This window comes from Helianthus annuus, chromosome 6 (assembly GCF_002127325.2).
Source record: "Helianthus annuus cultivar XRQ/B chromosome 6, HanXRQr2.0-SUNRISE, whole genome shotgun sequence".
Lineage (NCBI taxonomy): Eukaryota > Viridiplantae > Streptophyta > Magnoliopsida > Asterales > Asteraceae > Helianthus > Helianthus annuus.
Window position 1 is genome coordinate 58,695,592 of NC_035438.2, and position 27,029 is coordinate 58,722,620.

General features: G+C 36.7%; 1 protein-coding gene across 2 annotated transcripts; it reads left to right on the forward strand.

The window, feature by feature from the left end:
* Positions 1 to 23,513: 23,513 nt before the first annotated feature.
* LOC110865541 (nucleotide-sugar uncharacterized transporter 1) lies at positions 23,514 to 27,009 on the forward strand. 2 transcript variants are annotated; one of them, XM_022114817.2, is made up of 8 exons: positions 23,514 to 23,596; positions 23,759 to 23,868; positions 24,862 to 24,995; positions 25,092 to 25,300; positions 25,386 to 25,479; positions 25,589 to 25,755; positions 26,204 to 26,374; positions 26,453 to 27,009. In XM_022114817.2, the coding sequence occupies exons 2-8, from the start codon at positions 23,778 to 23,780 to the stop codon at positions 26,730 to 26,732; spliced, it is 1,146 nt and encodes a 381-aa protein (XP_021970509.1). In that variant the 5' UTR covers positions 23,514 to 23,596; positions 23,759 to 23,777; the 3' UTR covers positions 26,733 to 27,009. The 2 variants fall into 2 exon arrangements, with proteins under 2 accessions (XP_021970509.1, XP_021970511.1); XM_022114819.2 differs by having other exon boundaries at positions 23,576 to 23,600.
* Positions 27,010 to 27,029: the final 20 nt, after the last annotated feature.

A 27,029-nucleotide genomic window follows, 5' to 3' on the forward strand; every position in this document is an offset into this window, starting at 1 on the left:
TATGCGCGTCAACTTGGTTTTAAAAAGCGAGAGACGTACAAAAGCGACGAGGTGCGCAAAAGCGCCAGGCTTTTCGTACCCGAGGCGCAAGCTAATTATATTTTTTATATATCCCATAGGTTTTTAGCTTTCCGCAACAAAAATATAGCTATATGTAAGGTTTTTGTATAATTTTAGTTGTAGGTACAAGCAAAAAAAACCAAGGTACAACACTTAGATGCTGTTGTTCCCGAACATAACCACCCCTGCACTGTTTTCCACACACACAATCATCACCTTCATTCTTCGGTGAGTCATACCCGCAAACCCTACCTGTGGCACTAACGACAGTGTGACAACTGCTTAGATAGGGGTACCCGATGGTGCCCCGTCCACCCATACTTTTATAACAAATAAAAAACCCTTGGAATTCAAAATTATATCCAAAGATGATTTCTTTAATCTATTCAAAAGTCTTCACTAATAAAACAAACTCTAAATAAGAGTATACATATCTATCTATACTTTCTATAAAAGGAGAAATCCCAATGACATAAGAAAAGCTGATGTGTCAGCCAGAGGGGCTGTCCAACAATGCTTTTCTTATGTCATTACTGCATCATAAAGCCTATTATATAAAATCATTTTAAAATCTGTCTAAACGTCTGCCTCATCCCAAAACCTCTGCCCATGTCTTTCCTTTGAAGCCAACCTATAACTTAGCAGATGTTTGCTTATGTCTAAACGTATACCTTAGCAGAGGTTTGGAAATTGCCGGTAATTTCAAATTCAAAATGCCTAGGATATGTAATTTGCAATTAATGCATGTCACTCACTCACTTCTGTCATCATCTTCTTATATAAGGGTTCTTTTTTTCTCATTTCACTCTTCATATTTACACTCTGCTAAGTTCTCTGCTTTTGTATTTTCAAATCACACTTCCAATGTATCTCTCCCTCAAATCCTTTCTTCTCAATAGTCGACATTTGTTCATAAAGGATAAGAGAAAACGGAAGCTCTCTCTGACCCACTTTCAGAACAAATTTTGGGGATATGTGGTTTGCATTGATGATGGTAATGTCATATATATAATTATGTTTGTTTTGGTTTTTGATTTTTACTAATTGTTTTTTATCTGAGTTATGACTAAATGATAATTGTGAATGATCTGAGCAGATGATGATGGTGATTGTTCTACAGTTGTTGCTTGCATCATTGTTCCAACATCGTTTAAAGTATGTTTTTTGAACTACTCTGATTTTCAAATCTTGAATTTTTTATTTTGAAGTGATCTATTCTAATTCTCACTTTATATTTCAGTCTAATCACAGTTGTTTGAAATTCTTACAATCATCTGCGGGTTATTTTAGGTTTGTGGATTTTAAACTGCTGATATATTCCAGCTCTGTTTTCTTCGAGCGACTAGTGGTAGAAGTATTTGTGGAGTCATAATGGTTTTAGAATATATTAATACGGATATTGTTGGAATCAAATTAAACACAAAATAAGATTATTAAATGTAGAGTTAAAATAAATTTTGCTTATGTCTAAATGATGTTTATAACTGACTTGGGGAGATGATGATGATGATGATGTAGAACCCACAGTGGTTCCTACTAAATGCAAGAAAGGATCTGCTACTGCTGTAAGATAAGATTTTATTTAATAAGATATATAAGTAGATTCAGTTTGTTCTTTCCTGCCTTTTTTTGTATTAAAAGAAGCATAAAGTTTGGAATTTTGATGTATAGAATGTATATACTTCTGTAGGCTCCGATGATTCAAAGCAGCTCTTTATAAAGCAAGTTGAGGATTAAGTATATGAGGATAGGGCTACTCTTCAACAACCGAAGAATTGTTTTGATGTACTGCATCTTGGTCTGTTCACGAGAGAGCTGGTTTCCAGAAACCTGATGGTGATGCCTTCAATACTTCCGTGGAGTTAATGGCGATTGTCAAAGATATACTTTGAGAAGTTCAGTACTCGATGGAGTTGAAGCTAAAAGCACTTGTAATTTTTAATATCATCTGAGTATTGCAGATCGATATTGATGTAGATGTGAAATTGTCTCTGAGTTTGATTTAGATTATGTTGATGTTGAATTGTGCTTGAACAATTTTTTGAAGAATTACAAAAGAATCAATTTCTGTTACTATATAGATCTGTCAAAGTTAAAGTTTGTCAAAAGAGAACATCTGCTCGAAATCATCATATGCTGATCTAACGGTTGTTTGACTTGCTACTGTTGTTAACATCTGTTGTTGCCTAACAGTGCTTCTCAACATCCGTGTGCGCTGAAGTGGTAGAATTATGTGTTTAGGATGTAGACTACTGTTGGTCTTTAAATGAAGAGTTTTTTTTTTTTTATGCCATAGTTTTGAAATTTTATTATTTTTTTGTTTCCTAACAGAAGTTCTCAACATCCATGTCTGCTGAAGTTGTAGAAGTATGTGTTTACTATGTAGAGTATTATTGGTCTTTAAATGAAGAGTACTGTTGGGAACATCTGTTTTTGCCTAACGGAGGTTCGCAACATCTTTGTCTGTTTGAGTTGTAGAAGCATGTGTTTACTATGTAGAGTATTGCTGGTCTTTAAATGGAGAGATTTTTCTATTATTTTTTTATGCCAGAGGTTTAATATTTTATTATTTTTTATTATTTGATAAGTTAGCAGTTTTTTGAAGAATTTCCGCTCAATTACAAATACACAACATCTGCTCCTCTAAATGTCTGTTAGAGGTAAATTATGCCCAAAGAGAACATCTGTTTCAAGTGATCCTCTGCTGATGAAGACGTAGTCTGAAGAAAGTTTGAAGAAGTAAAGGTATGCTAGGGGTCAATAGATCTTAAAGAACAACAGATGATAGACATTAGATCTTGCTCAACAGAGTGTCTAAAACACAATTGTTGAAGTTTTGAAATGCGGATAATGGTAAATAATCCCCATGTGACATAAGAAAATGTTAGGATCTGAGTTTCTTTTGATTGTGCCTGTTTGATAATAATGAAGATGAAACAGAGTTAAATGCAGCAGAATTAAATGAAACAAACTTTCAACACACAATCAATGAGAGAATAAGTTTTAGCAAACATGTTTATATTGAAATCGAATGATTGTATTTGTTACAATAATCAATTCACAATGCATGCATGCATATAATCTCCCTCTCAGGCTGAGCTCACAGTGATTGTTCATACAAAATTACTTGGTGATGAAGAGAGTTGATAGAACAGTACAGGGTACTGTTCTTTTTATAGTACAGAACAAACCACCGAGCATATTTTGGCTGACGTCACCATGAAAGTGACATCTAACCTCCTAACAACCTACAACCACCGATCAATACAAACACTGCTGACTAAACTACTGATTACAATTATAATACAAAGAACAAACTAAACTACTGCTTTTTCATTCCACTGTTATAACTCCAGCAGTGCTTTGTGTCTTCAGCAATACTTGAACCATATCTGTAGATTGAGCATCTGTGTTTTATCTTCAACAGTCTTTAGTGATCAGCAGTTGTTTGTAAAGGGCAGTACTTGAGGTCATCAGATGTTAGGATCACTTCCAAGGGGAAAGATCTGATGCAAACAACTGCTTATTGTGAATCCACTAATCTGATCCAGTTTTGGCTTTATCAACTGTTCCTTTGTAGGGTTCAATCCCAACAATCTCCCCCTGGAACAGATGATGCCAAAACTCTTCATTATTCTGAATTTTTATTGCCTCGTCAATAATTCCCTGACTTGACCTTTGAATTGTAATTCAAAGTTCATGGAATCTTCATCATTCTTATCCCTGCACAGTGTAAGCTTAAGGAGATCTTGTAGATCTTCTACACCCAGGCCAAGTGCTTCTTCCCTTGATATGTGCTTCACTTCATCATTGGATTTGAGCAGGGTCAATACGTGGTTCTTTTGATCAGACTTCCACTTTAGTATTTTTGAATCCAATGGGTTTCTTGGGAGAGTTTTTATTGTTGATGAGTTTGGAGATGGAGGCCTGGTGATGACAACTTTGGCAGGATCTTGAGATTGTGCTAAGTCTTGTTTTTCTGCCATTAGTGTCTGAAGAACCATTTTCATGATGTATTCTTCTTGAGCCTTGTCTTCTTTTGTTTCTACATCCATCTGCTTTTGTTTCCTTCTTTGATAATGAATGGCAGCAGTTGGAGCAGTGGGTCTTCTAATTGGCCATTTTTGTTTGACTGGAACCACTGCTTCTGGATAATCAGTCTTTTTGGGAGCAGTGGGATCTCTCTTCCTTAATTCCTCCAACCTTTTGTAGGTATCTAACACTTTTATCTCTGACCACCTTGTAACCTGATTCCTTGACCCATAATCAGCTGTTATAAGCTCTTCTTTCATTCTTTTCAGCTTCAAAGCCCTTTCTGGTACATTCTTTTTGTAATTGGCCCAGATTGGAGGTGTTTGTTTTACTTTGTCTTCAAGCATTTCTTGCTGTAGTTCACTTATAGTCCATTCTTTGTACTGATGCTTTTCTGCTCTGTATTTCTTATATGCCATGATATGCTTAATGTAATCTTGTCTCATACTTTCATAATCTTTTTCTGATAATTTCTGACAAAGATCTTTTGAGAACTGCTCTAAGGTTCTGACTTTGGTGAGTAGGTATTGCAAATTTCTCTGAATCTCTTTGTCAGACTTTCCCTCTGTGTCTCTTTGAGATATATCCTCTGCTTGTTTGGCCTTTATTTTGAGATACTCTTCATGTTTCTTGGCAAAGGATAACCTTGAACAGATGGGAGTTTCCTCTTTTCAGGATCATCTTCAGAGTAGAAGGATTTGATCTCCTCCCTGACTGCTGGAAGATCTAATGGATATTGCACTCCCACAGGGACAATGGCAGTGTTTGGATTGAGGGCTTGAACTGAAGAGATTGGAACAGGGTTTGGAATAGTGGCTAGGGTCAGAGTTTGTAAAGATGTTGGAGGTGGGGAAGTGTCATCTTCCAGTACAATGTTTGTTACCCTTCTCCTTTTGTGCTTTGGAGAGGTTGGTGGTGTGTTTGTGGGTTGAGTGGGGGTGATTGAAATGGTGGGTGTCTGACTAACAGCTGTTGAAACAACTGGTGTTTCAACCACTGTTGTCACTACAACAGTTGATGTGTCAACTGTTGTCTTCTGCTTTTTGGCAGGTGGTTTTTGTGATGGTGATGTTGTTTTTGGTATCGCAGTGGATTGAGTGTGGGTTGATATAGTAGTGATGGCAGTGGTTGAGATAACATTTGTTGAAACCACTGAAGTATCAACGACTGTTGATACAACAGGTGTCTTAACATCTGTTGGTTTGGAGGTTTGATGAGAGAAACTTTTGGGGATTTGAGGAGTATGTTTGGTGGTTTTGGAAGGTGTGGTTTTGGGTTGGCTAACCTTTCTGGTAGGCTTTCTTCTTCTAATTGCAGAAGTACCCTACTCTTCCTTTTCCATCATAATTTTCTTCTCTTGCTCAAATCTTTTTAACCCTTTAATTTCCATAGACTCTTTCATGTTTGCCTTTAGATTAGCGAATGCATTTTGAGTCTCATCAACCTTTTTGAACCCATCTGGCCTTGGAATTTCTACCACTAGTTTAGACATTGGATCTGGTTTAATATATAGGCCTTCTTTTCCCATTTTACCTTTCTCCCCCTTTTTGGCATCATCAAGGTTGTCAACAAAGATGATTGAAGGAGGAGCAGTACCAGTGGTTTGGAGCAGATGAGCTTTAATGGCTTTGATATCTGCTTGAGTATCTTTTTACCTAGCTTCCATGGCATTTCTGACCATTTGAAGTTGAACTTAATGCTGTTGATCTGCATATTGTCTTTGTTTGTGAAGTAGAGGTTGAAACAGATGCCATAGCTCAGCAGGGGATGGAGCAGATGATGTAGCAGTGGGTGTACCCTTTTGAGATTGTAACAACTGTTGCAGCATGTCTTTGATATCTGCAACATATGTTTCAATTTTATCAACCCTCTTCGTTAATTCTTTATATTTCAAACCATCACCCAAGTTAATGGGATCATCTGATTTCCCACTGGTAGTGGTTGTCTCAGCAGTTTTCTTAGGAAAAGTTTCCCAGAAATCATCTATTGATGCCCCTTGTTCTCGGTACTGGGAACTTCTTTCCTCAGTAGTGGTTACCTTAGTAAACACACCAGTGTATAATCGAAACACACCAGTGGTCACCTTGGTTCCCAAAGAGGAAATTGCCTTCAAGGGAGTCTTACTAATGAAACTACTGGCCAGGTGCAAATCAGTGGATTCAACACCTGTAGTAGCTGCTCCACTTGAACTACTGACAGGAATTACTTGTAATTCCTGCAGTGTAGCCTCCTCAACTGTTGGTGGGTTAGCAAGGATAGAGGAACCAGACTCGGTCACTTGTTGAGGTATATTCTCAGTGAGAGGTTGTTGAGAAGAACTGATTTGTCTCTGGTCCATATCAAGTGCATCCAACAGAGGTATAATTGATGGTGGAATTTATGCAGTGAGGATGGGGGTTGAAAGAGAATTTGCCCCAGGAGTAGGGCTGTGGAAGATAGATTCAAGTGAATCCATTGCTTCATAATGTGGTGTCCCTATGGATACAACCTGATCCTTTTGAGAGGATGCAGGAGGAGTTTTAGGTTCTGGTTGAGATCTTTCTTCCATCTGCTATGAGGAAGTAGTAGCAGTGGTTATTGGTGACTTTTGTGTTGTCACAGGTATTATCTCTGGGATCTCATCTTCCAGAGTTACCTTTTTAGAGGGTTTGGGGGGCTTTTGAGATTTTTTCTTGGTTGGCTTTTTAGTAGGTTTTGGTGTGGGTTTCACAGCAGTGGGTCTGCTACTGTGATCACCAGGAGCAGTGGGCTCAACAACAAGGACCTGAGGAGCAGTTGTGCTGCTAAATTCTGCTCAGGTGCCTCTGTTTGTGTTTTGGAAGGTTTTGAAAGCCTTGTGAATGTTTCAGAAGATAGGATGTTTATTTGAAAAGGGTTTCCTTGGATAAGCACATGTGCATTATCCTTTGGAAATTTCTTTTGTAAATAAAAACTTAAAAACCTTGGAAACAATAAGAATGGTTTTTTATTTTCTTTAATATTATTGAGATTTTTGGCCATGTCATTGAAAATCTCTTGGGAGTAATTAAAATTTTCTTCTGTCAAAATAGCATAGCCCAGGTATTGGATTTTCAATGGTATTTCATTAAAGGCTGTAGTTTTATTTGAAACACACGTGAGGAGGGTATGGAATAAAAATCTCATGGCAGGTGGAAAACTGCCCTTTTGCAAAGTATCTTTTTTCATTTCATCTTCATACCCTCTCTCAACGAAATCAGTTTGATAATCAGCCTTTGGGAAAGATGTTTTACCTGTAAGATCATTGATTTCAAAAACCTCTGAAATGGTTTGAGGTGTGACTGTAACTGGAATTCCCCTTATGGTTGAAGTAATAGCGAAGGGCTTTTTGTCCTTGACCTCAAGCTTTGCATTTTTCCAGAATTCCCGTTGGGTATCCATGTAGATAGGTGCATTACAAGTCAACAAAGTTTTGTACTTTGGAGACGAGAGAGCATCAATAACGGAGTTGAAGGTTGTGTTTTGACTTGGTTTCTCAAGTATACACAGGTAGTTATGAGGGGTTTTGAGCGGGAGAGCCATGGTGAATCGAAGGTGGTTAAGATCGAATGGAGAAGATGAGTGATTTGAAGGATTTTTATGGAAACTGCTTTAGAATGGAATTTTGAATTCGATTCGACAGTGAAAACCCTGTTTGGGGTTTTGATCAGGGTTTTATAGGGTGAAAAAGTGTATGCTGACGTGGCAGCAGTTACAAAAGATCTGACGGCTAAGTACTGTCCACGTGACAACCTCTGATGAATAATGGATGACAGTTGTTAGGAAACCACTGATGGATCAATATCAGTGGCTTACAATGGTGAAAATGAAGACAGTGGTTGACTTTAACTATCAGTGGATAGCCTATCAGTGGATTAAAACATTGATGTTTGACAACAATTTTTAACAAGGACAATGAAGGAACAGAGGTTGACTTTCAGCAGCGGATAATATCAACAGAGCAGATGTTTGAACCCAAAACAGTGGTTATGGCAGACTTTTAAGGATTAATGAAAATTTTCATTTTTAGCTATTTTTAAGGATGAATTTTTGATTTTCTGAAAATATTTTAATGCTTTTATTCATAGAAAAACAGGATTTTGCCTGTTAGTCCATGTTCAGCATGCCAATCCTAGAGATCGAGCTTTTAAAGGTGGAAGTGTCTAAAGCCTTTGCTAGCACATCTACCAGCTGATCTTTAGTTGGAACATGGTGCAGAGAAATCAAACCTTTTTCATAGCAATCCCTCACAAAGTGATGTCTGATATCAATGTGCTTGGTGGTTGAATGGGAAACTGGATTTTTGATGATATTTTCTGTTGCCTGACTGTCCAACATGAGAGGTGTCTTTAAGGCAGTGATACCAAAATCCAGCAGTTGATTTTGAAGCCATAGCAGTTGGGCTGTACAGCTTGCAGCAGCTATATACTCTGCCTCAGCAGTGGATGTGAAAACAGCTGCTTGCTTTTTTGCTTTGCCAATACACTAAGCTATTACCTAGGAATTGGCACCCTCCTGAAGTGGACTTCCTTGTTGTGTTGCATCCAGCAAAGTCAGTGTCTGAGAAACCTGAAAGTTTGATATTTCCATCAGCTGGATACCAGATACCAAGTGTGGGAGCACCTTTGAGGTATCTGAATATCCTTTTTACAGCAATAAGATTTGACTTTCTAGGGGCTGACTGGGATCTTGCACAAACACATGTCGCAAACATGATGTCTGGCCTAGATGCAGTTAGGTACAGTAAAGACCCAATCATGCTTCTATAAAGAGTTTGATCAACCAAATCATCCTTTTCATCAAACATGACTAACTTGGTGGTTGCTATGGGTGTACTACATGGTTTGCAGTCATTCATATCAAATTTTGTTAAAAGTTCTTTGGCATATTTGCCTTTATGAATGAAAGTACCATTTTGCAGTTGCTTTACTTGGAGACCAAGAAAGCACTGTAGTTCACCCATTGCACTCATCTCAAACTCAATTGTCATGAGTTGTCTGAACTCTTCACACATTTTAGGACATGTGCTTCTAAAGATGATGTCATCCACATAAATCTGGACAATCATCAAATCTTTCCCTCTCTATTTTAGAAACAAAGTTTTATCAATTTTACCTCTTGTGAAACCAATGGAAAGAAGAAAGGTGGAAAGAGTTTCATACCAGGCTCTAGGTGCTTGTTTCAAGCCATACAAAGCCTTATTTAGCTTGTAGACATGATTTGGATAAAATGGATCCTCAAAGCCAGGAGATTGACAAACATATACCTCTTCTTGAATTTTACCATAGAGGAAAGCACATTTGATATCCATTTGAAACACCTTTATGTTGTGGTTGACATCAAAGGCCAGGAACAGTCTGATAGTTTCCAGTCTTGCTACAGGGGCAAAAGTTTCATCAAAATCAATGCCCTCTTCCTGTCTGAAACCTTGAACCACTAGCCTTGCTTTATTATTGACAACAATGCCCCTTTCATCAGTTTTATTTTTGAAGATCCACTTTGTGCAAATAGGTCTCACACCCTCTAGTAGTGGTACAAGCTCCCATACTTGTTGTCTTTTAAACTGTTGGAGCTCTTCCTGCATGGCCTCTACCCAACTGTTGTCTTTTAGTGCCTCTTGGTACTTGACTGGTTGATGGAGAGATAGAAAGCTAGCAAAAAGACAGATGTTTTAGGATTGACTTCTTGTGAGCACCCCTTTACTGATGTTGCCAATGATTTGGTCAGGTGGATGAGACTTCAAGAAGATTAAATCTCCTTTGTATGGAACAATGACATTTAAGGGTGAGGGTCGCAGATGTGAATTATCTGAGCTAACAACTGTTGGTGACTTTGATGATCCAACAGTGTCTTGAAATGGAAGTGGAGGAATAGGAGGAAGTGGTGTGGAAACATGTTGAATTTTATCCACTGTTTGAAGATTTTTATCAACAGTGTTTGATGATGTGGAGGCAGGGGTTTTAGGGCTACTTTGGTCAACAACTTTTGATGTAGCAGTGGATGAGCTTTGACAGCTGTTTTGACCATCTGCTGCTCTGGCCATGGAGGTGAACTTTTGTTGTGGAATGATCACTTCATAGCCATAGTCTGATGGAGGAGTTTGAGATGGACCTGCACTGTTAGTCTTGACAGAAACATTTTCAAAGGTAAATTTATAAAGATCAAATAACTCTGCAGGATTTGCAGGGATTTTCATTGAAGAAAGTTCATTGAACTTCACATTCAAAGTCTCTTCCACTGTTTTGGTCCTTGTGTTAAACACTTTGTAGGCCTTAGCAGTGGTTGAGTATCCCAAATGATAACCACAATCTATTTTGGCTGCAAATTTTGAAACTGAGTCATTTAGGTTTAAAATAAAGCATGGGCAGCCAAATACTTTGAAGTATGAGATCAGTGGTTTGATTTTATACAGAATTTCATAGGCAGTCTTCTGATGCCTGGAGTTGATCAAAACTCTGTTCTGCACATAGCAAGCAGTGTTTACTGCCTCTGCCCAGAAATTTAATGGCAAACCTGAATCAGCAAGCATGGTTCTGGCAGCCTCTATCAGTGTTCTATTCTTTCTTTCAACAACTCCATTTTGTTCTGGTGTCCTTGGAATGCTGTACTGCCTTACAATTCCTTTTGACACACAAAACTCATCCAACTCCCTATTTTTGAATTCTGTGCCATTGTCACTCCTAAAGATTTTTACTGGCAAGTTAAACTGCTTTTCAACCTATTTGACAAAGTCTTGCAGAATGCCTACAGTCTCATCTTTAGAATGTAAGAATTAAGTCCATGTAAACCTAGAAAACTCATCTACAATAACCAAACAATATCTTTTCTTTTTTAGATTCATGACTTTTATTGGGCCAAACAGATCCATGTGCAGCATTTGCAAGCACTTGGTTGTTTTGGACTCTTCAATGGACTTATATGAGCTTTTATGTTGTTTTCCTTTTAAACAGGAAACACAATGCTCAGGACAGGTGAATAGTTTTTGAGGAAGACCTCTTACAAGACCCTGTTTTGATAAAGCAGTGATTGTCTTGAGATTTGTGTGCCCTAATCTTCTGTGCCATAGTTCTGTCTCTTTGTTAGAGGCAGCTGAGAACAGACAGGCATCAGTCCTGGGGCTCTCTTTTGACAGATCAACTACATAAACATTGCCACTCCTCTGAGCAACAAGTTGGGTTTTTCCATTTTTTATTATTTCTTTAATCTTTTTAACCATTTCTGGTCCAACAATCCTACAACACTCCTGAGTAAAGAATGACCCATACCGTTTGTCACTCATTTGTGAAACACTAAAGAGGTTGAATTTTAGATTGCCTATCAAATTGACATTTTCAAACCTAACATTTCCAGACTGTACTGTACCAGAACCCATCACCTTCCCTTTACAATTATTGACAAAAGATATATCACCCCCTCCATGAGTTTTGAATTCCTTGAGTAGGGCTCTACATCCAGACATGTGCCTGGAGCCTCCACTATCTACATACCAAAGACTATCTAAGCATGCAGAAGCTCCCTGCACAACAAGTAAAAGGTTAGTTCAGGAGGGTCTCCAAAGCCAATAAGGCTTTGGACGGGGTCTCAACAGTGTCTGTGTTAAGTTCAGGTGGATGGACAGTGGTTAGCTCAGGGGTTTGGACAGTTTTTGAAACATTTTTCTCTAACCACTACTGGGGGTCATTTCCCATTAACTGTTGATAACCAAAGGGATTCCTGTTCAATCTTGGTTTAGAAGGCTTTTTGTAAACCTCATAAACGTGTGGGACCCTTGGGTATGGTGGTTGACCTTTACCTCTTTGGTATTGGTTAGCAGGGGGTGCATCAGTCACCTGAACTTCTCTTTTAACAGAGGTTTGGTTCAGCTGTTTTGTAACAGCTGTTTGAACTGGCACAAATAGTGGTTGTTTCTTGACTTGTGGTTTTGATGAACTCATTGGTGTTTTTGAAATGTACTCTTCCTTTTTGACCTCAAAGGATTTCAGGTACACACACTGCTGAGTAGAATGGTTTGATTTACCACAGATGGTGCAGCTCTTTAAAGGCACAATGGTACTTGTTTTGTTAAGGTCATAAGCTTTTAAATGAAAACAATCTTTGGTCAAATGATTTTTCTTTTCACAGAAATCACAAAACAAGTTTTTAATCTTTTCTTTTCTTTTCTTCTTTTCAGACTCCTTTGCAACAGAGTTTTGAACCACTGTTGGGATGTCCTTAAGAGGAATTACCTTGGCCTTAGGAGCTTTGACACCATCCACAGTTGTGAAGTCCATGGGTTTAAAATTTTCAAGGATGTCACACTCATCAGACCATGTGGGTTTGAATTGGTATTTCTCAATCTCCTCAAAAGTTGAGGAACCCACAGATCTTTCCAGAGTGATTTTTGTTGCCAAGTTTATCAGTTATTTTAACTTCTTGACCATCCTTGTTGGTGGGTATGATTTCAACAGAACCAGTTTGATTTGCAGCAGTGTTTTCAACTTGGTCATTTTTCCTGAACCCTATGCCAAATTTTACATTGCTTTCAAGCTGTTTTTCAAGCATAATCTCATAATCTTTGCAGGATTCCACCCATTTTTCACAAGTGATTTAGGTGGATTCCAACTCCTTTTTACAGACTTGATATTTTTCTATCATAGTCTGAAGTTGGTCCTTGGTTATGCTATGCTCTTGTTTGAGGCTGCAAATTTCATTATCTTTTTCTGATAATTTGTTTTTCAATTCTTTTAAAGATTTTTCAAATTGTACTTTATTATTTAACGGTCTATCTCTAAGGTTTTCATTCACCTCCTTAATGTTTGCAAATGCTATGATTCATTTGTCTGAACAAAGGTTTTTAAGAACCTGGGGTGATACCTTAGTTGCAGCCATCATGGCACAATCACAGACATATTCACTTTCTTTTGGCTCTTCCTCTTCCTTTTCACCTTGTTTCTTCTCCTCTACATCAACAGACTAGGGCAGGGGTTCTGAATTTTCTCCCAACAATATTTCACCAGCAATAGCAGTAACCACTGCTTCAGCAATTGTATCCACTGTTTCTTCATTTGACTGTCCTTCTTCAGTTTCCAGCCCTTCGGGTATAGACTCCAATGCTACAAAACAGAAATCATCACTAGAAGCATCACTTTTAGCTTATTGTGCAAAATTTTCATCACCTAGCTCATCAAGTAAGCTACTCCAGTCAACAAAGCCTTGGGTGAAAAAGCTTTGCTGATCTGGTTGAACCACTGCTGGTGTAGCTTGTTGAGGTGCAACTTGTTGCACCTGAACCTGTGGAGCTGGGGCTTGGACATACTGAATTTGAGGAACAGTGGTTTGGACATAATGCACAGGAACAGGGGTTGCAGGGTGTGCATAATGAGCAGTGTTTACATGGGCAGCAGGGGCTTATTGGGAATACTGGACAGTGTTTTGGTTATTTTATGGTCTAGGGCTAGGGTGTGATGATTGGTCCACTATTTTGACTCCTACACTCTCTAGCAAAATGACCTAACCTATTGCACTTGTAGCATTTAATTATTGAAATATCCAACCCTACTTTTAAATTCCCATGCAACCCTGGAAATTTTCTCCCTGTTCTTTTGTAAAACTTGCTGGTTCTAACACTCAGCAGCGCAAGTTGGTGTAATATGTCCATTTCCTCTAAATCAGTTAGATCAAAATGCTGGAGATCATTGAGTTCAAAGCACAGATTGTCAGAATTCTGGTTTTCTCCATTAGCTGTAAAAGCATAATTGGATGAGTAAGAATCAGAGTTGTTAAAAGCTCCACCAGATGTTATGTCAATGTAATGGTCATAACCCTGATCCTTACTACTACCAGATTTTTCCTGACCCAAAAGAGCTGTGGTGCCAAATGAATAGTCATCTGCAACCTTCCCAGACTCTTGTAGCTTCTTTTTCTGGTTCAACTCCCTTTCATAGGTCAGGTGTCTACCATGAAGCTGGGTTAGGGTCAGATCTTTGAACCCAACAGAATTCCTAGTTACAAAAGCAATTGTGTCCCACTTTTCAGGAAGTGATCATAGAAACCTACTATTGTGTGTTGCATTAGGAAATTCAACCTTAACAAGTTTCAGTTCACTCATAAGACAGCTAACTCGCTCAAACTGTTGTGTTAATGATTCACCCTTAATGTGACAAAAGGTTTCATACTGTTGGTTTAAAATTTCCTTTTTATTTTCAATTACTTCTTCAGTCCCCCCAAACTGTTCCTTAAGTGCATCCCACAATTCCTTGGCACTGTTACAATGTAACAGCCCAACATAGATCTCATGTGGTAGTGCAGATGCAACGATGCTAAAAGCCTTGGCATCCAGTTCATTTTTTTGAAAATCTTGGTCAGTATAGTTCTCAACTTTCTTAGGAACCATGACTTTTAGATCCTCAGCACTCGGCACCATTGGAACATGTGGTCCAAAGATAACCGACTTGTCACACCCCCAAAATACCTCATGCGGAAACCTCGCGAGGTGTGTGACGTACCAGGATCCAGCCACTAATCACATTGAACTTATAATGAGTATTTAAATAAAACATTCCATTCATTCATAATATAGTTTCAAATCACACGTTAAAACCAAAGTAAACATTCAGCGGAAGCATAAGATTATTCATCGTTTAAGTGTTTCAAAACAATGTGCTAAACCAAGAATAAATATCCAAGAGTTGCGACCCATGACCACTCCAGCACTCCCAGATAGCAAGTTCCAATCCAAGAACCTAAGGACCTGCAAGCATGCAGAAAAAGTGTATCAGACACGCTGGTGAGTTCACGGTTTGTTTTAACCGTTTAATACCAAGTAATGACTTATGATATGTTAAGTTGATAATAACTCGATACCGCAGACGGGCCTTTTTTCCCTTCTCCAATGCTCTATCAAACATTGGTCATGATTTAAAGTTATTAGTTCACGCCCGTCCTATCCAGGTACGTCGTGGGGGTGCCAAACCTAATAGCGCTATCAACTAATAACCCCGTTGCCCTACAAGCAACTAACCCGGTAGTATGATGGGACTTAAGTGATAGAGAGTGAGTGTATTATCGAACATTACCGTTTACTGAAAACCGTTGCATATCCCCTACAAGGATACGCGTATGTGAAATCCGCCTCACATCCCCTACAAGGATGTGAGTATTTGAAAACCGCCTCATATCCCCTACAAGGATATGGGTTTACGAAAATCTGTTTACAAGTTTTGTCAGTTTGGTTGTTCCCAACCGGACGCATGCTTGTTTTGAGAGAAGTGAACTCACCTTGATTTGCTCGGTATGATTATTCACATTGTTCGCATATAAATTATAATCATATTGTGCATTCCAGCAACATAGCAGTTATTCAACTCATACCATTCCACAATTCACATTTAATTTCACAATGGTACTTAACAGTTAAGTGTGCTACTCATGACAACCAAACCATGTTTTCCTCAGTCAATATCTATATCCTTAATAGGTAGTGATAAGGTTTCATCAACAAAATCCCACATTATCATACAAGTACTAATCACAGTTCTGTTTGTCATGTTCCCGACGAAGAACCCTTCCTGACGAAAGATCACAGTTGACGAAAGATCATCTTTCATCGGGTATAGGTTAACGGCGAAATACCATTGTTCGTCGATAGGCAGGCCAACGAAGGACCTCATTATTCGCCGATAGATAGGCCGACGAAGAACCCCCATCATTCGTCGAGATGGGTATTTTGTCGGAGATCCTTCTTCTTCCTGCCTTACTGTTCGTCAGGGTTAACAACAACTCTAGTCCCTTACAGTTCTGAATCATTCATAACTATACACACTGACAACATAATGTTTATACAACAACAGAATCATCGAACCGTGCAGTAATTATGACGGAAAACAAAACATCAGATTCTCATCATGTGTGATCCAATCTATCGGGTTTAAACAATAAAATATCAAACCCTAAATACGGCCAATCCTTGCTACCATTCTACGTGTAATCACACAGACAGATTTATAAGGATTTCTATCATACAAACACTTAGCCGGTCGGTTACGGGTTCCATGCATTCGTATCCTATGGTTTGTATCTATAACCATAACTCATGAGTTTCAATTCAAACAATCAGTCACAATTGAATCAATCAACAAATGAATCCAAATATGATAATAGATATTCATACAAACAGCATAACAATAGATCGAGTCGGGTTATCACAAACTAACCGAATGTGAGATGGGACAAGCAAGAACTTCGAGAGGATGGTGATCGCCGTCGGGTGCAAGGGAGAGGAAAAGAGTGTCTAGGGTTTCGCGAATTATGGTTCACGTATAATATAACGTAAGTGTGGCTGGGCTTTACTTGGGCCGAAGGCCCATCTCGGCGAAACACTCTCTCTTTCTCGACGAAACTCTCCCTCTCTCTCTCGGCGAAACTCTCTTCGACAAAGGATATCCTTTGTCGTGTCAAAGATGATGACGAAAGTTCAATGTTCATCGGGTGAGGTTTGAGGGGGTTAGTTTATAACTTTAAACAATTCAAAAGTTTCCAACACTAACCAAATAATATAATAACACAGTAAATCAATCATATACCAAACATGCCCAATTACAATGCAAACGAATTATGAAGACACCGGTGTGAAACAAGTAACGTGTCGAGGAAAGACCTTGAAAGTTCGGGTTGTCACACGACTTCCAACATCTGGTATTCTATTGAGCTAAGATGTGACTCATCCTTCGCTCCCAGATGTTGTATTCAGATCTGACCAACATAGGTGGTTTGAAGAGAGAACCAACGCTATTAGTGTTATCCTGTGATTGTGACGTCATTCTGGTTGTTTTTCAGGGACTGAATAATCAACTTTGTACGTGATTATACCTTACTCTGTTTTACAACTAAAATCAAACAATCGAGAGTATCAACGAAATTGAGCTGAACTTTTACGTCAAAATGATTGTTAGATCAAATTGGACTGTCTGAGCTCTGATACCAATTGTTATGATCTGAGTTTCTTTTGATTGTGCTTGTTTGATAATAATGAAGATGAAACAGAGTTAAATGCAGCGGAATTAAATGAAACAAACTTTCAACACACAATTAATGAGAGATTAAGTTTTAGCAAACATGTTTATATTGAAATCGAATGATTGTATTTGTTACAATAATCAATTCACAATGCATGCACGCACATAATCTCCCCCTTAGCCTGAGCTCACAGTGATTGTTCATACAGAATGATTTGGTGATGAAGAGAGCTGATAGAATAGTACAAGGTACTGTTCTATTTATAGTACAGAACAAACCACTGAGCATCTTTTGGCTGATGTCACCATGAAAGTGACATCTAACCTCCTAACAACCTACAACCACTGATCAATACAAACACTGCTGACTAAACTACTGATTACAATTATAATACAAAGAACAAACTAAACTACTGCTTGCAGTGCTTTATGTCTTCAGCAGTACTTGAACCATATAAGTAGATTGAGCATCAGTGCTTTATCTTCAACAGTCTTTAGTGATCAGCAGTTGTTTGTAAAGGGCAGTACTTGAGGTCATCAGATGTTAGGATCACTTCCAAAGGGAAAGATCTGATACAAACAACTGATTATTGTGAATCCACTGATCTGATCCAGTTTTGGCTTTATCAACTGTTCCTTTGTAGGGTTCAATCCCAACAGAAAAGCTGATGTGGCAGCCAGAGAGGCTGTCCAACAATGTTTTTCTTATGTCATTACTGCATCACAAAGCCTAATATATATAACAATATTTTAAAATCTATCTAAAAGTCTGCCTCATCTCAAAACCTCTGCCCATATCTATCCTTTAAAGCCAGTAGAGGTTGAAAGTCCTTCCTTTGGCAAACGTGTAACTTAGCAAATGTTTTGAAATTGCCGGTAATTTCAAATTCAAAATGCCTGGGGATATGTAATTTGCAATTAATTCATGTCACTCCGTCACTTCTATCTTATGGTAAAGGTGTCTTATGGTAAACGAGGAGGTTAAGTGTAACTATGATAACCTGTTTTTTTTTTTTTGAAGGTTTAAAATTTGTCCTTTGGGTTTCTTGATATTTAATTTTATGTTTTTCCCATGGAAATGCAGTTTTGAAATGTTTTGCATTAAAAGCCTAACCATCGTCGCATCATATTCTTTACGCACTAAGTTAGTTTGACGATGTATTTAGTCATAACCGCCTTCATTGGGTATATAAACTACATTGGGAAACTGCTTTCATCATTACCGCTTTCATCTATTTACTCAATCATCTTCGAAGTTTTTTGTTTATCAGTATCTTTACAATTTCTTTGGCTTTCAAACACGCATTTGTTCACTGCGAAATGGAAAACAGTATGTTTCAAATTATTGTTGACGAAATTTTCACGAGGCTCCCTGCAGAAGATATTGGTTGTTTGAAATGTCTTTCCAAAAAGTTTTATAGGGAACTCTCAAGTCATGCATTTGGGATGATCCATGCTCTCCGAAGTGGAGATTCACTAAAAAAGAAACTACTCTCATTTAAAGACACGTCAATTGTCATTGACAGCATAGTAGCTAGTAATTTGCATGTCGGGACAAGCAAAACCTTAAGTTTTCCTAACAATGTCCACCCTACTTTCTTACGTATTCTATCGTCATTTAAGATTGATGTTAGTTTGCAATGAAGGGATTTGCTGTGAGCTGATCCTTTGGAATCCAACTACCAGGCGCTATAAGTTTGTGTCTGACGACTACTTAAATTATATTCATGATCGAAATTCTGATACAGGTGGAATTTATTTTGATCAATCCAATGATCTGAAAGTGCTTCACATCAGTTGTTACCGTAACGTGGCTACTGCTCGTGTTTACTCACGACGTCGTGAGTCATGGAGAACAATAAAGTTCGATAGCGTAAATAATTATGGTTCAAGCAGTTATTCATGGTCTCCAGGAATTTATGCTGATAAACCCATATATTTCATGGTTTCAAATTATTGGTATCCACTAGGTGAGAGGAACATCATTGCTTTTGATGTTCTTTCTGAGACTTTCAGAATGTTTCATTTTCCCGAGAGTATCGTAGTCAATCCTTGCCAAGGGCATTTTTTGACCATCGCAAAGAGGCTGCATTTGATTGTTATTGGAAAGTCTGCTGAGCTGACTGCTGATTTGCTCAGATATGAAGAAGAAGTCTGGATCAAGGTGTTTGCTTTCAATAATCCTCGTGTAGTTGATTATGTAGATAGGCGCCGAAGGACTAATATAATTGAAAATAACAAGTGGCTGATAACAAGCATTTGGGGAGATATGGTTGAAGTTGATCTGAACAACGAAGTTTTGAAATACCTCCAACATGTTGACAACTACAATGGTCCGAAAGGAGCTTTATTTATCGAGACTAATGTTTCGCCCATAGATTAGAAATTATTATGCTGTATTTTATTGAATGTTGTTTGCTGTTTTGAACTTTGTTTATTATATAGTTACGTCTGTTTGACACTTGTAGTTTTTATATAATTAGTTGTGTTAAAATTATTAACTATGTTTATTATTTAAATTAATTAAATGAATATTTAGGTTTGAGAGTTTAAAAGCTTGTAATATTGGCAAATGTCTGTTTAAATGATGAAAGGTCTGTTGTTGTGAACACATGTTTGAAAATAAAACAGTAGTTGATACATCTGTTGACTTTGGTTAACAGATGGATGAAAACAGATGTTTGAAACCACTGTTGGGTTAAAGCAGAGTGTTGTGGTGAAAACTGTGGTTGAAACTGCTGTTGGGTTAAAATGGTGGTTTAAAACCACTGTTGGGTTAAAATAGTGTTTTGTGGAGGTTGAAGGGGATTGAAACGACTGTTGAGTTAAAATATTGTTTTTTGGAGAAGGAACATGCTTGAATGCAAATGTTATTTTGTTTACAGAATGAATTATAAGTTGTATATTTTTGTATTTTTCATACTCTAAACTTTAAGTATTTAAGGTTGAAGTTGAAGTTGGGGAGATATGGTTGAAGTTGAACTGAGCAATCAAGTTTTGAAATATCTCCAACATGTTGACAACTACAATGGTCCGAAAGGAGCTTTATTTATCGAGACCACTGTTTCGCCCATTGATAAGAAATTATTATGCTGTATTTTACTGAATGTTGTTTGCTGTTTTGAACTTTGTTTATTATATAGTTATCTCTGTTTGACACTTTTATATTTTATATAATAATTAGTTGTGTTAAAATTATTAAGCATGTTTGTTATTTAAATTAATTAAGTGAATGTTCAGGTTTGAGAGTTTAAAAGCTTGTAATATTGGCAAAGGTTTGTTTAAATGATGAAAGCTCTGTTGTCGTGGACAGATGTTTGAAAATAAAACGGTGGTTGATACATCTGTTGACTTTGGTCAACAGATGGATGAAAACAGATGTTTGAAACCACTGTTGGGTTAAAGCAGAGTGTTCTGGAGAAAACTGTTGTTGAAACCGCTGTTGGGTTAAAACGGTGGTTTAAAACCACTGCTAGGTTAAAATAGTGTTTTGTTGTGGACAAATGTTTGAAAATAAAACAGTGGTTGATACATCTGTTGACTTTGGTCAACAGATGTGTAGGATCGGTTTTCGACTCCGAAACGATTGCGTATCGACACATGTGGCGTGCGGAATCCGTAGACGTACGTGGACCGAACACAAGAACCGTACTAAATCTGTGATTCTATTGATGATATGAAAAGTACAAATGAACCGTGAATCACCTCTTGTACTTTCTCTCTCTAGACTCTCTCTCTAGCTCCAAAGCTCTAAGTCTCCAAATGTGCAAAAAGTTCTAAATGAGAACCCTAAGGGTTCTATTTATAGGCCAAGGGGCTTAATGAGAGAACTCATTAATTACAGAAATGTCACCTTGCCTTTTCCTACATATTACAATATAAGGCTAGAATAAATCTGTTTTAACTACGAATTGGATTGACGGAGGCGATAGACATAAATGCACTAACAAGATGGATGAAAACAGATGTTTGAAAGCACTGTTGGGTTAAAGCAGAGTGTTCTAGAGAAAATTGTTGTTGAAACCGTTGTTGGGTTAAAACGGTGGTTTAAAACCACTGTTGGGTTAAAATAGTGTTTTGTTGTGGACAGATATTTGAAAATAAAACAGTGGTTGATACATCTGTTGACCAGTCAACATAAATAGATGGAAACAGATGTTTAAAACCACTGTTGGGTTAAAGCAGAGTGTTGTGGAGAAAACTGTTGTTGAAACTGTTGTTGGGTTAAATAGTGGTTTAAAACCACTGTTGGGTTAAAATAGTGTTTTGTGGAGGTTGAAAGGGATTGAAACGACTGTTGATTTAAAATATTGTTTTTTGGAGAACGAACGTGCTTGAATGCAAATGTCATTTCCTTTACAAAAGATTAATAAATTGTATATTTTTGTATTTTTATACTTTAAACTTTAAGTATTTACCGACTGACTTATCTATTTATAAGTCTATAAATATAACCATATTCATCATTTATATGTGTTATGCATGGTTTTCTTAGAAACCACACGTGTTTGCACACGGGTCTTACCGCTAGTACTATATAATAAAAGAAACCAATTTTGGGACACTTGTCATCATATTAGGCCATGTATCTTATGGATAATTATTATTTAGTTTAATTAATCTTTTCTAATTAATTATAGATAACCCTTCTATTAAATATTATTTAGTTTAATCTCTTATAGATAATTATTATTTTGTTTAGTTTTAATTTAATCTCTTCTAGAAAAAAAATTCATAATTATTTATTAACGAAACATATTTTTTTAATGAAGTATCTAACCATAAATTTTAAAATTCGTTTGATGAAAAGGGAACACACTCAAATATCTTATTTATTTATTATGGGGATTTTAATTATTCTCTATTAGTTTATTTTAAGAAATTTATACATAGTTAGGTTCAATATTTGTTTTGTCATATTATTAACTCTTCTAGAAAAAAATTCATAATTATTTATAAACGAAACATATTTTCTTAATAAAGTATCTAACCATAAATTTTAAAATTTGTTTGATGGAAAGGGAACACACTCAAATATCTTATTTATTTATTATGGGGATTTTAATTATTGTCTATTAGTTTATTTTAAGAAATTTATACATAGTTAGGTTCAATATTTGTTTTGTCATATTATTATTATTAAATTAAATATATAACTTGATTGTTCGTACTTAGGTCCTTAATTTGTTTGTCATATTATTATAACTAAATATATAACTTGATTGTTATTACTAACCACCTATAGTGTTCGTTTATTTTTGAAAAATTAGAAATTAAATTCAAAATTTTGATAAATCACAGGGATCATCCATATACTTTACTCAACATATTATTTTCATAATTTATTACTATCTAACTTTATATCTTTATATATATATATATATATATATATATATATATATATATATATATAGGGAGAAGATAATGCGAGAACCACCTCTTATTGTGAGAACCGCGAGAACCAATGTGAACACACCAAAAATGCCTAAAAATAACTAAAAATCACACAAAAAAATTTTTTTTGAATTTTTTAATATTTTTTATAAAAAAATCGCTACTTTTCGAAGCCAAAAAAAAAATTTTTTTTTTTTAAAAAAAAAAATTTTGCCTTCTAAAAGTAGCGATTTTAACATAAAAAATATTAAAAAATTCAAAAAAATTTTTTTAGATTATTTTTTAGGTTTTTTGGGGGTTTAGTTTTTAGCATTTTAACTTTGGGGGAGGGGGGTTTAGGTTTTTGGGGGGTGGGGGAGGGGGGGTTTAGGTTTGGGGGGGGGGGTTAGGTTTTTTTTAGCATTTAGCTTGGGGGGGGTTAGGTTTTTGTTTTGGGGGGGGGGGGGTTTAGGTTTTTTTTTTTTTTTTTTGGGGGGGGGGGGTGGGGGTTAGGTTTTTTTAGCTATTTTAGGTTGTGTTCACATTGGTTCTCAAGGTTCTCACAATAAGAGTGGTTCTCACATGAGCCCCTCCCTATATATATATATATATATATATATATATATATATATATATGTATATATATAACAAAATGTTGCAATACGTCGCTAAAATCAAGCTAAAAATCTAATAATTATGTAAAAAAAATTTTGATTCAAATTATTTCCGGTAATGTGTGAATTATAATTGTAAATTTTTATTTCTCATTAAGTATAATGTAATACGTAAATACAATAATAAGTATTATATAATATATTTATTTTTGTATCATTTTCAAAGATTACATGTTTCTTTGATGAATTTTATAATAATAACATACATCATCTTTATATTAACTCATTTATGTCAATTCGGTATATAAACGTCTCCATCTTTGGTTTGCATTTACAAGAAATATTTATTATATAGTTTAGATTGTTCAACTCGTGTAACATACGGGCAACTAACCTAATATACATATAATGCTTACAAAATAATGTGTATGTATTCAAGTCCAATTGGTATTACTAATCCGCATCAAGTAGGGTCATATATCTTGTGTTCAAACTCACAAATTCACAAATTCAACAGCGATTTTGTCGGTGGGTGAGCGTGATTTCCTCTGTATCATCTCCGTTTTCCATTATTTTTTAATAAAAAGAAAAATCCATACTTGATTTGGGTTTTGCGTGCTCACTCGCAATGCAGCACTTTTTACATGAAACTGGCACACAATCATTCATACCCATTTAATTTGAATTCAGGGTTTTGTTTTTTTAAGCAATGCTGGGTACTAAAGCGCTCTTCACTTTCCTCACAAGAAAAGACGTCAGAAGAATTCTAAAGCGCAAAGATAGTGATGCTGGTGAAAGAGGTAATTTTGTTTAATTTGTAATGTTTTTGTTGTCGATGATGTGAACAGGGAGAGTGGATTGGAGTTGGGGTTTTGGTTAATTATTGGATTAATGTTGGGATTTAGGTTTAAATGTTGATTAATTAATGTAGGGTTTTAAGTGTGATTGTTTGAATAATTAGCAGGTGTTGATTGATTAATGGAGTAACGGGAAGTTTTAGGTATTGATTAATTGATGGAGAAGTTTCACTTGTTGGTTTTTGACTGATTGATGGAGCCTTTTTTTTTTTTTTTGTTGACAAAGTTGATTTGAGTGTCGGTTCGTTGAGCATTGAAGGGTGACTCGAACGAAAACAACTCGGTTTGTTTTTGAACAAGAAAATATTTATCTGAGTAACAAACAGATGGAAGTGGGCTTTTGGATTTTCTTTACGTTGAGACGGTCATATATGTGTAAAGTTGTTGGAATGTTTGATTATTCTTGATTGCTAACATAACCGAATGTTAGCTTCTTGAGTTTGTGATCGGTGGTGACTAGTCTTGGTTAGCTTCTGTTTTACTAGTCTTGATGGAGTTTTGCTACTGTAATCGTGATAGTTTTGATTATTTGTTGAGAAAGTTGATTGCGTGTCGGTTCGTTGAACATTGAAGGGCGACTCGACTACTGTTTGGTTTGTTTATGAACAAGGAAGATATATCATATATATTCAAGTACCAAACAGATGGAAGTAGGCTTTTGGATTTCCTTAACGTTGTATGCGTACATATGTTTTGAGTAAAGTTATTGGAATGTTTGATTATTCTTGATTACTAACATAGCAGAATATTAATGGTACACAATATTAAGGATTGATCAGAAATGATGTATCGTTATAAGTGTACAACATCCGAATTAATAATGCTTTGTTTTAGACTTTTAGTTAACAATACCGAAACGCCTAAAATCAGTAACAAATCCCAAAAAGCAGACTATATTGCAGACATTTATTAATAAGTTTCTTTTTTTTTATTCAGGAAGAGCAATGGACGAACTACGCGCTTCTTTATTTAGCAAGTTTCGCCGCCAGCACCAATCCTTGTTGGGGCCCACTTTCGCTCTAACATTCAACTTCATTGTATCCGTCAGTATTATTTTGATGAACAAATTGGTAAGTTTACATCACTTTCCTCTTTTTCATACGCGATAGCGGCATCGTCATATCTCTTGTTAAGTGCCAACACTTTTATAACCCCTCGCGTTTCAGGTACTTGTTAAAGTCGGGTTCAATTATCCGATCTTTCTCACTTTCATCCACTACATTATTAGCTGGTTCATAATGGGCCTCTTAAAGGCTTTATCTCTCCTTCCTCCACCTCCATCTTCAAAGTCGACCAGATTTTCTTCGTTGCTCGGTCTCGGTATAGTTATGTCTCTGTCTACCGGTCTGGCTAATGTTAGTTTGAAGTATAATAGGTAAGTCAAACTAAGTCAAACTGTTATTTGTTGACTTTATAGTTTATACTCGCGTATCTTTCTAACTACAGGCGTATTCTTTTAGTGTTGGTTTTTATCAGATGGCTAAGATCGCAGTAACCCCGGCTATTGTTTTAGCAGAGTTCATGCTCTATCGCAAAAGAATATCTTTCCGAAAGGTAACAAAAGTCAAACCAATAGTCAAAGTAATAAATGTTTGTGTATGTATTTAGTAAACTATTAATATCAAATATTTACGTGCGAATCCTTAACACTTGAATGTTTCAGGTGCTCGCACTTACGGTAGTGTCGGTTGGTGTTGCGGTTGCTACAGTGACCGACTTGCAATTCCACTTTTTCGGTGCGTGTATCGCAGTGGCGTGGATTATACCGAGTGCAACTAATAAGATACTGTGGTCAAACCTTCAACAACAAGAGAGCTGGAATGCATTGGCGTATGTTTGCTCAATTTGATTACACACAGTTGACTTTTAACATCAAAATCTTTACAAATTTGACACCAGAATAGAGTAAAGTGCACGGATGGTCCCTGTGGTTTACCAAAATTTTGGATCTTGTCCCTAGCTTTTCAAAAGTACCCGGATGGTCCCTGTGGTTTGCACTTTGTAAAGCAATTAGTCCCCAGCCAACAAATCTAAAGGTTTTAATTGGTCCTAGTTAAAGGCTTAATGTGTTACAAAATGAAAACCACAGGGACCATCCATGTACTTTTGGCAAAGTTTGGGACTAAATGCGTTACAAAGTGCAAACCACAAGGACCATCATTGTACTTTTGGAAAGCTAGGGACCAAATCCAAAATTTTGGTAAACCACAGGGACCATCCATGTATTTTATTACTCCACAAGAATATATCAAATATTTGATGATTTGATTTTGTGCAGGTTGATGTGGAAGACTACACCGATCACTGTGTTTTTTCTAGTGATGATGATGCCGTCGCTTGATCCACCTGGCGTTCTTTCATTCGACTGGAGCTTTTACAATTCCTCAATTATCGCAGCTTCTGCTGTCCTCGGTTTCTTACTTCAATGGTCTGGAGCTCTAGCACTCGGGTAAGTAGCACTATTGCATACGCGTTATCTTACACTTGGTATTATCGAATAGACTAAATACTTTCTTAATGTTTATAGGGAAACATCGGCAACGACTCATGTTGTTCTCGGGCAGTTCAAAACATGTGTCATCCTTCTCGGAGGTTTCATCATGTTTGGTTCGAACCCAGGATCAACGAGCATCTGTGGTGCAGTCACGGCCCTAGCCGGCATGTCGTTTTACACTCACCTGAACTTGAGGCCGCAACAGCAGTCGTTAAAAGCGTCGATCAGACAATCATCGTTACCGAAGTCTAAGCTTAGCAAAGAAAACGGAGACATGCATGATCATGCCAACCATGGAGATGAATCGGTGTAATGAACGCGTACACATAGGAGAAAAGGAGTTAATAACCTTAATTGTTTGGATTCATTTGTTTACAACTGGTTTTTTTGGTTGTTTTTTTTATGGTTTGGATAGCTTTAGGCGTGTAAATCGGGTTTGCTTAGATATGGCTAGTTAGCTACTGTTCATGGTTGGTTTTAGTTCGACTTGAACCGGATCGTCGAAAACTTTGGCGAATACGAGTAGCTGTTGATGTATTTCATGTGAACAGGATGGTCTCCTTGCTTTAATTCTTTAACTTTTAAATCTTTTTGATGATTACTAACTGAT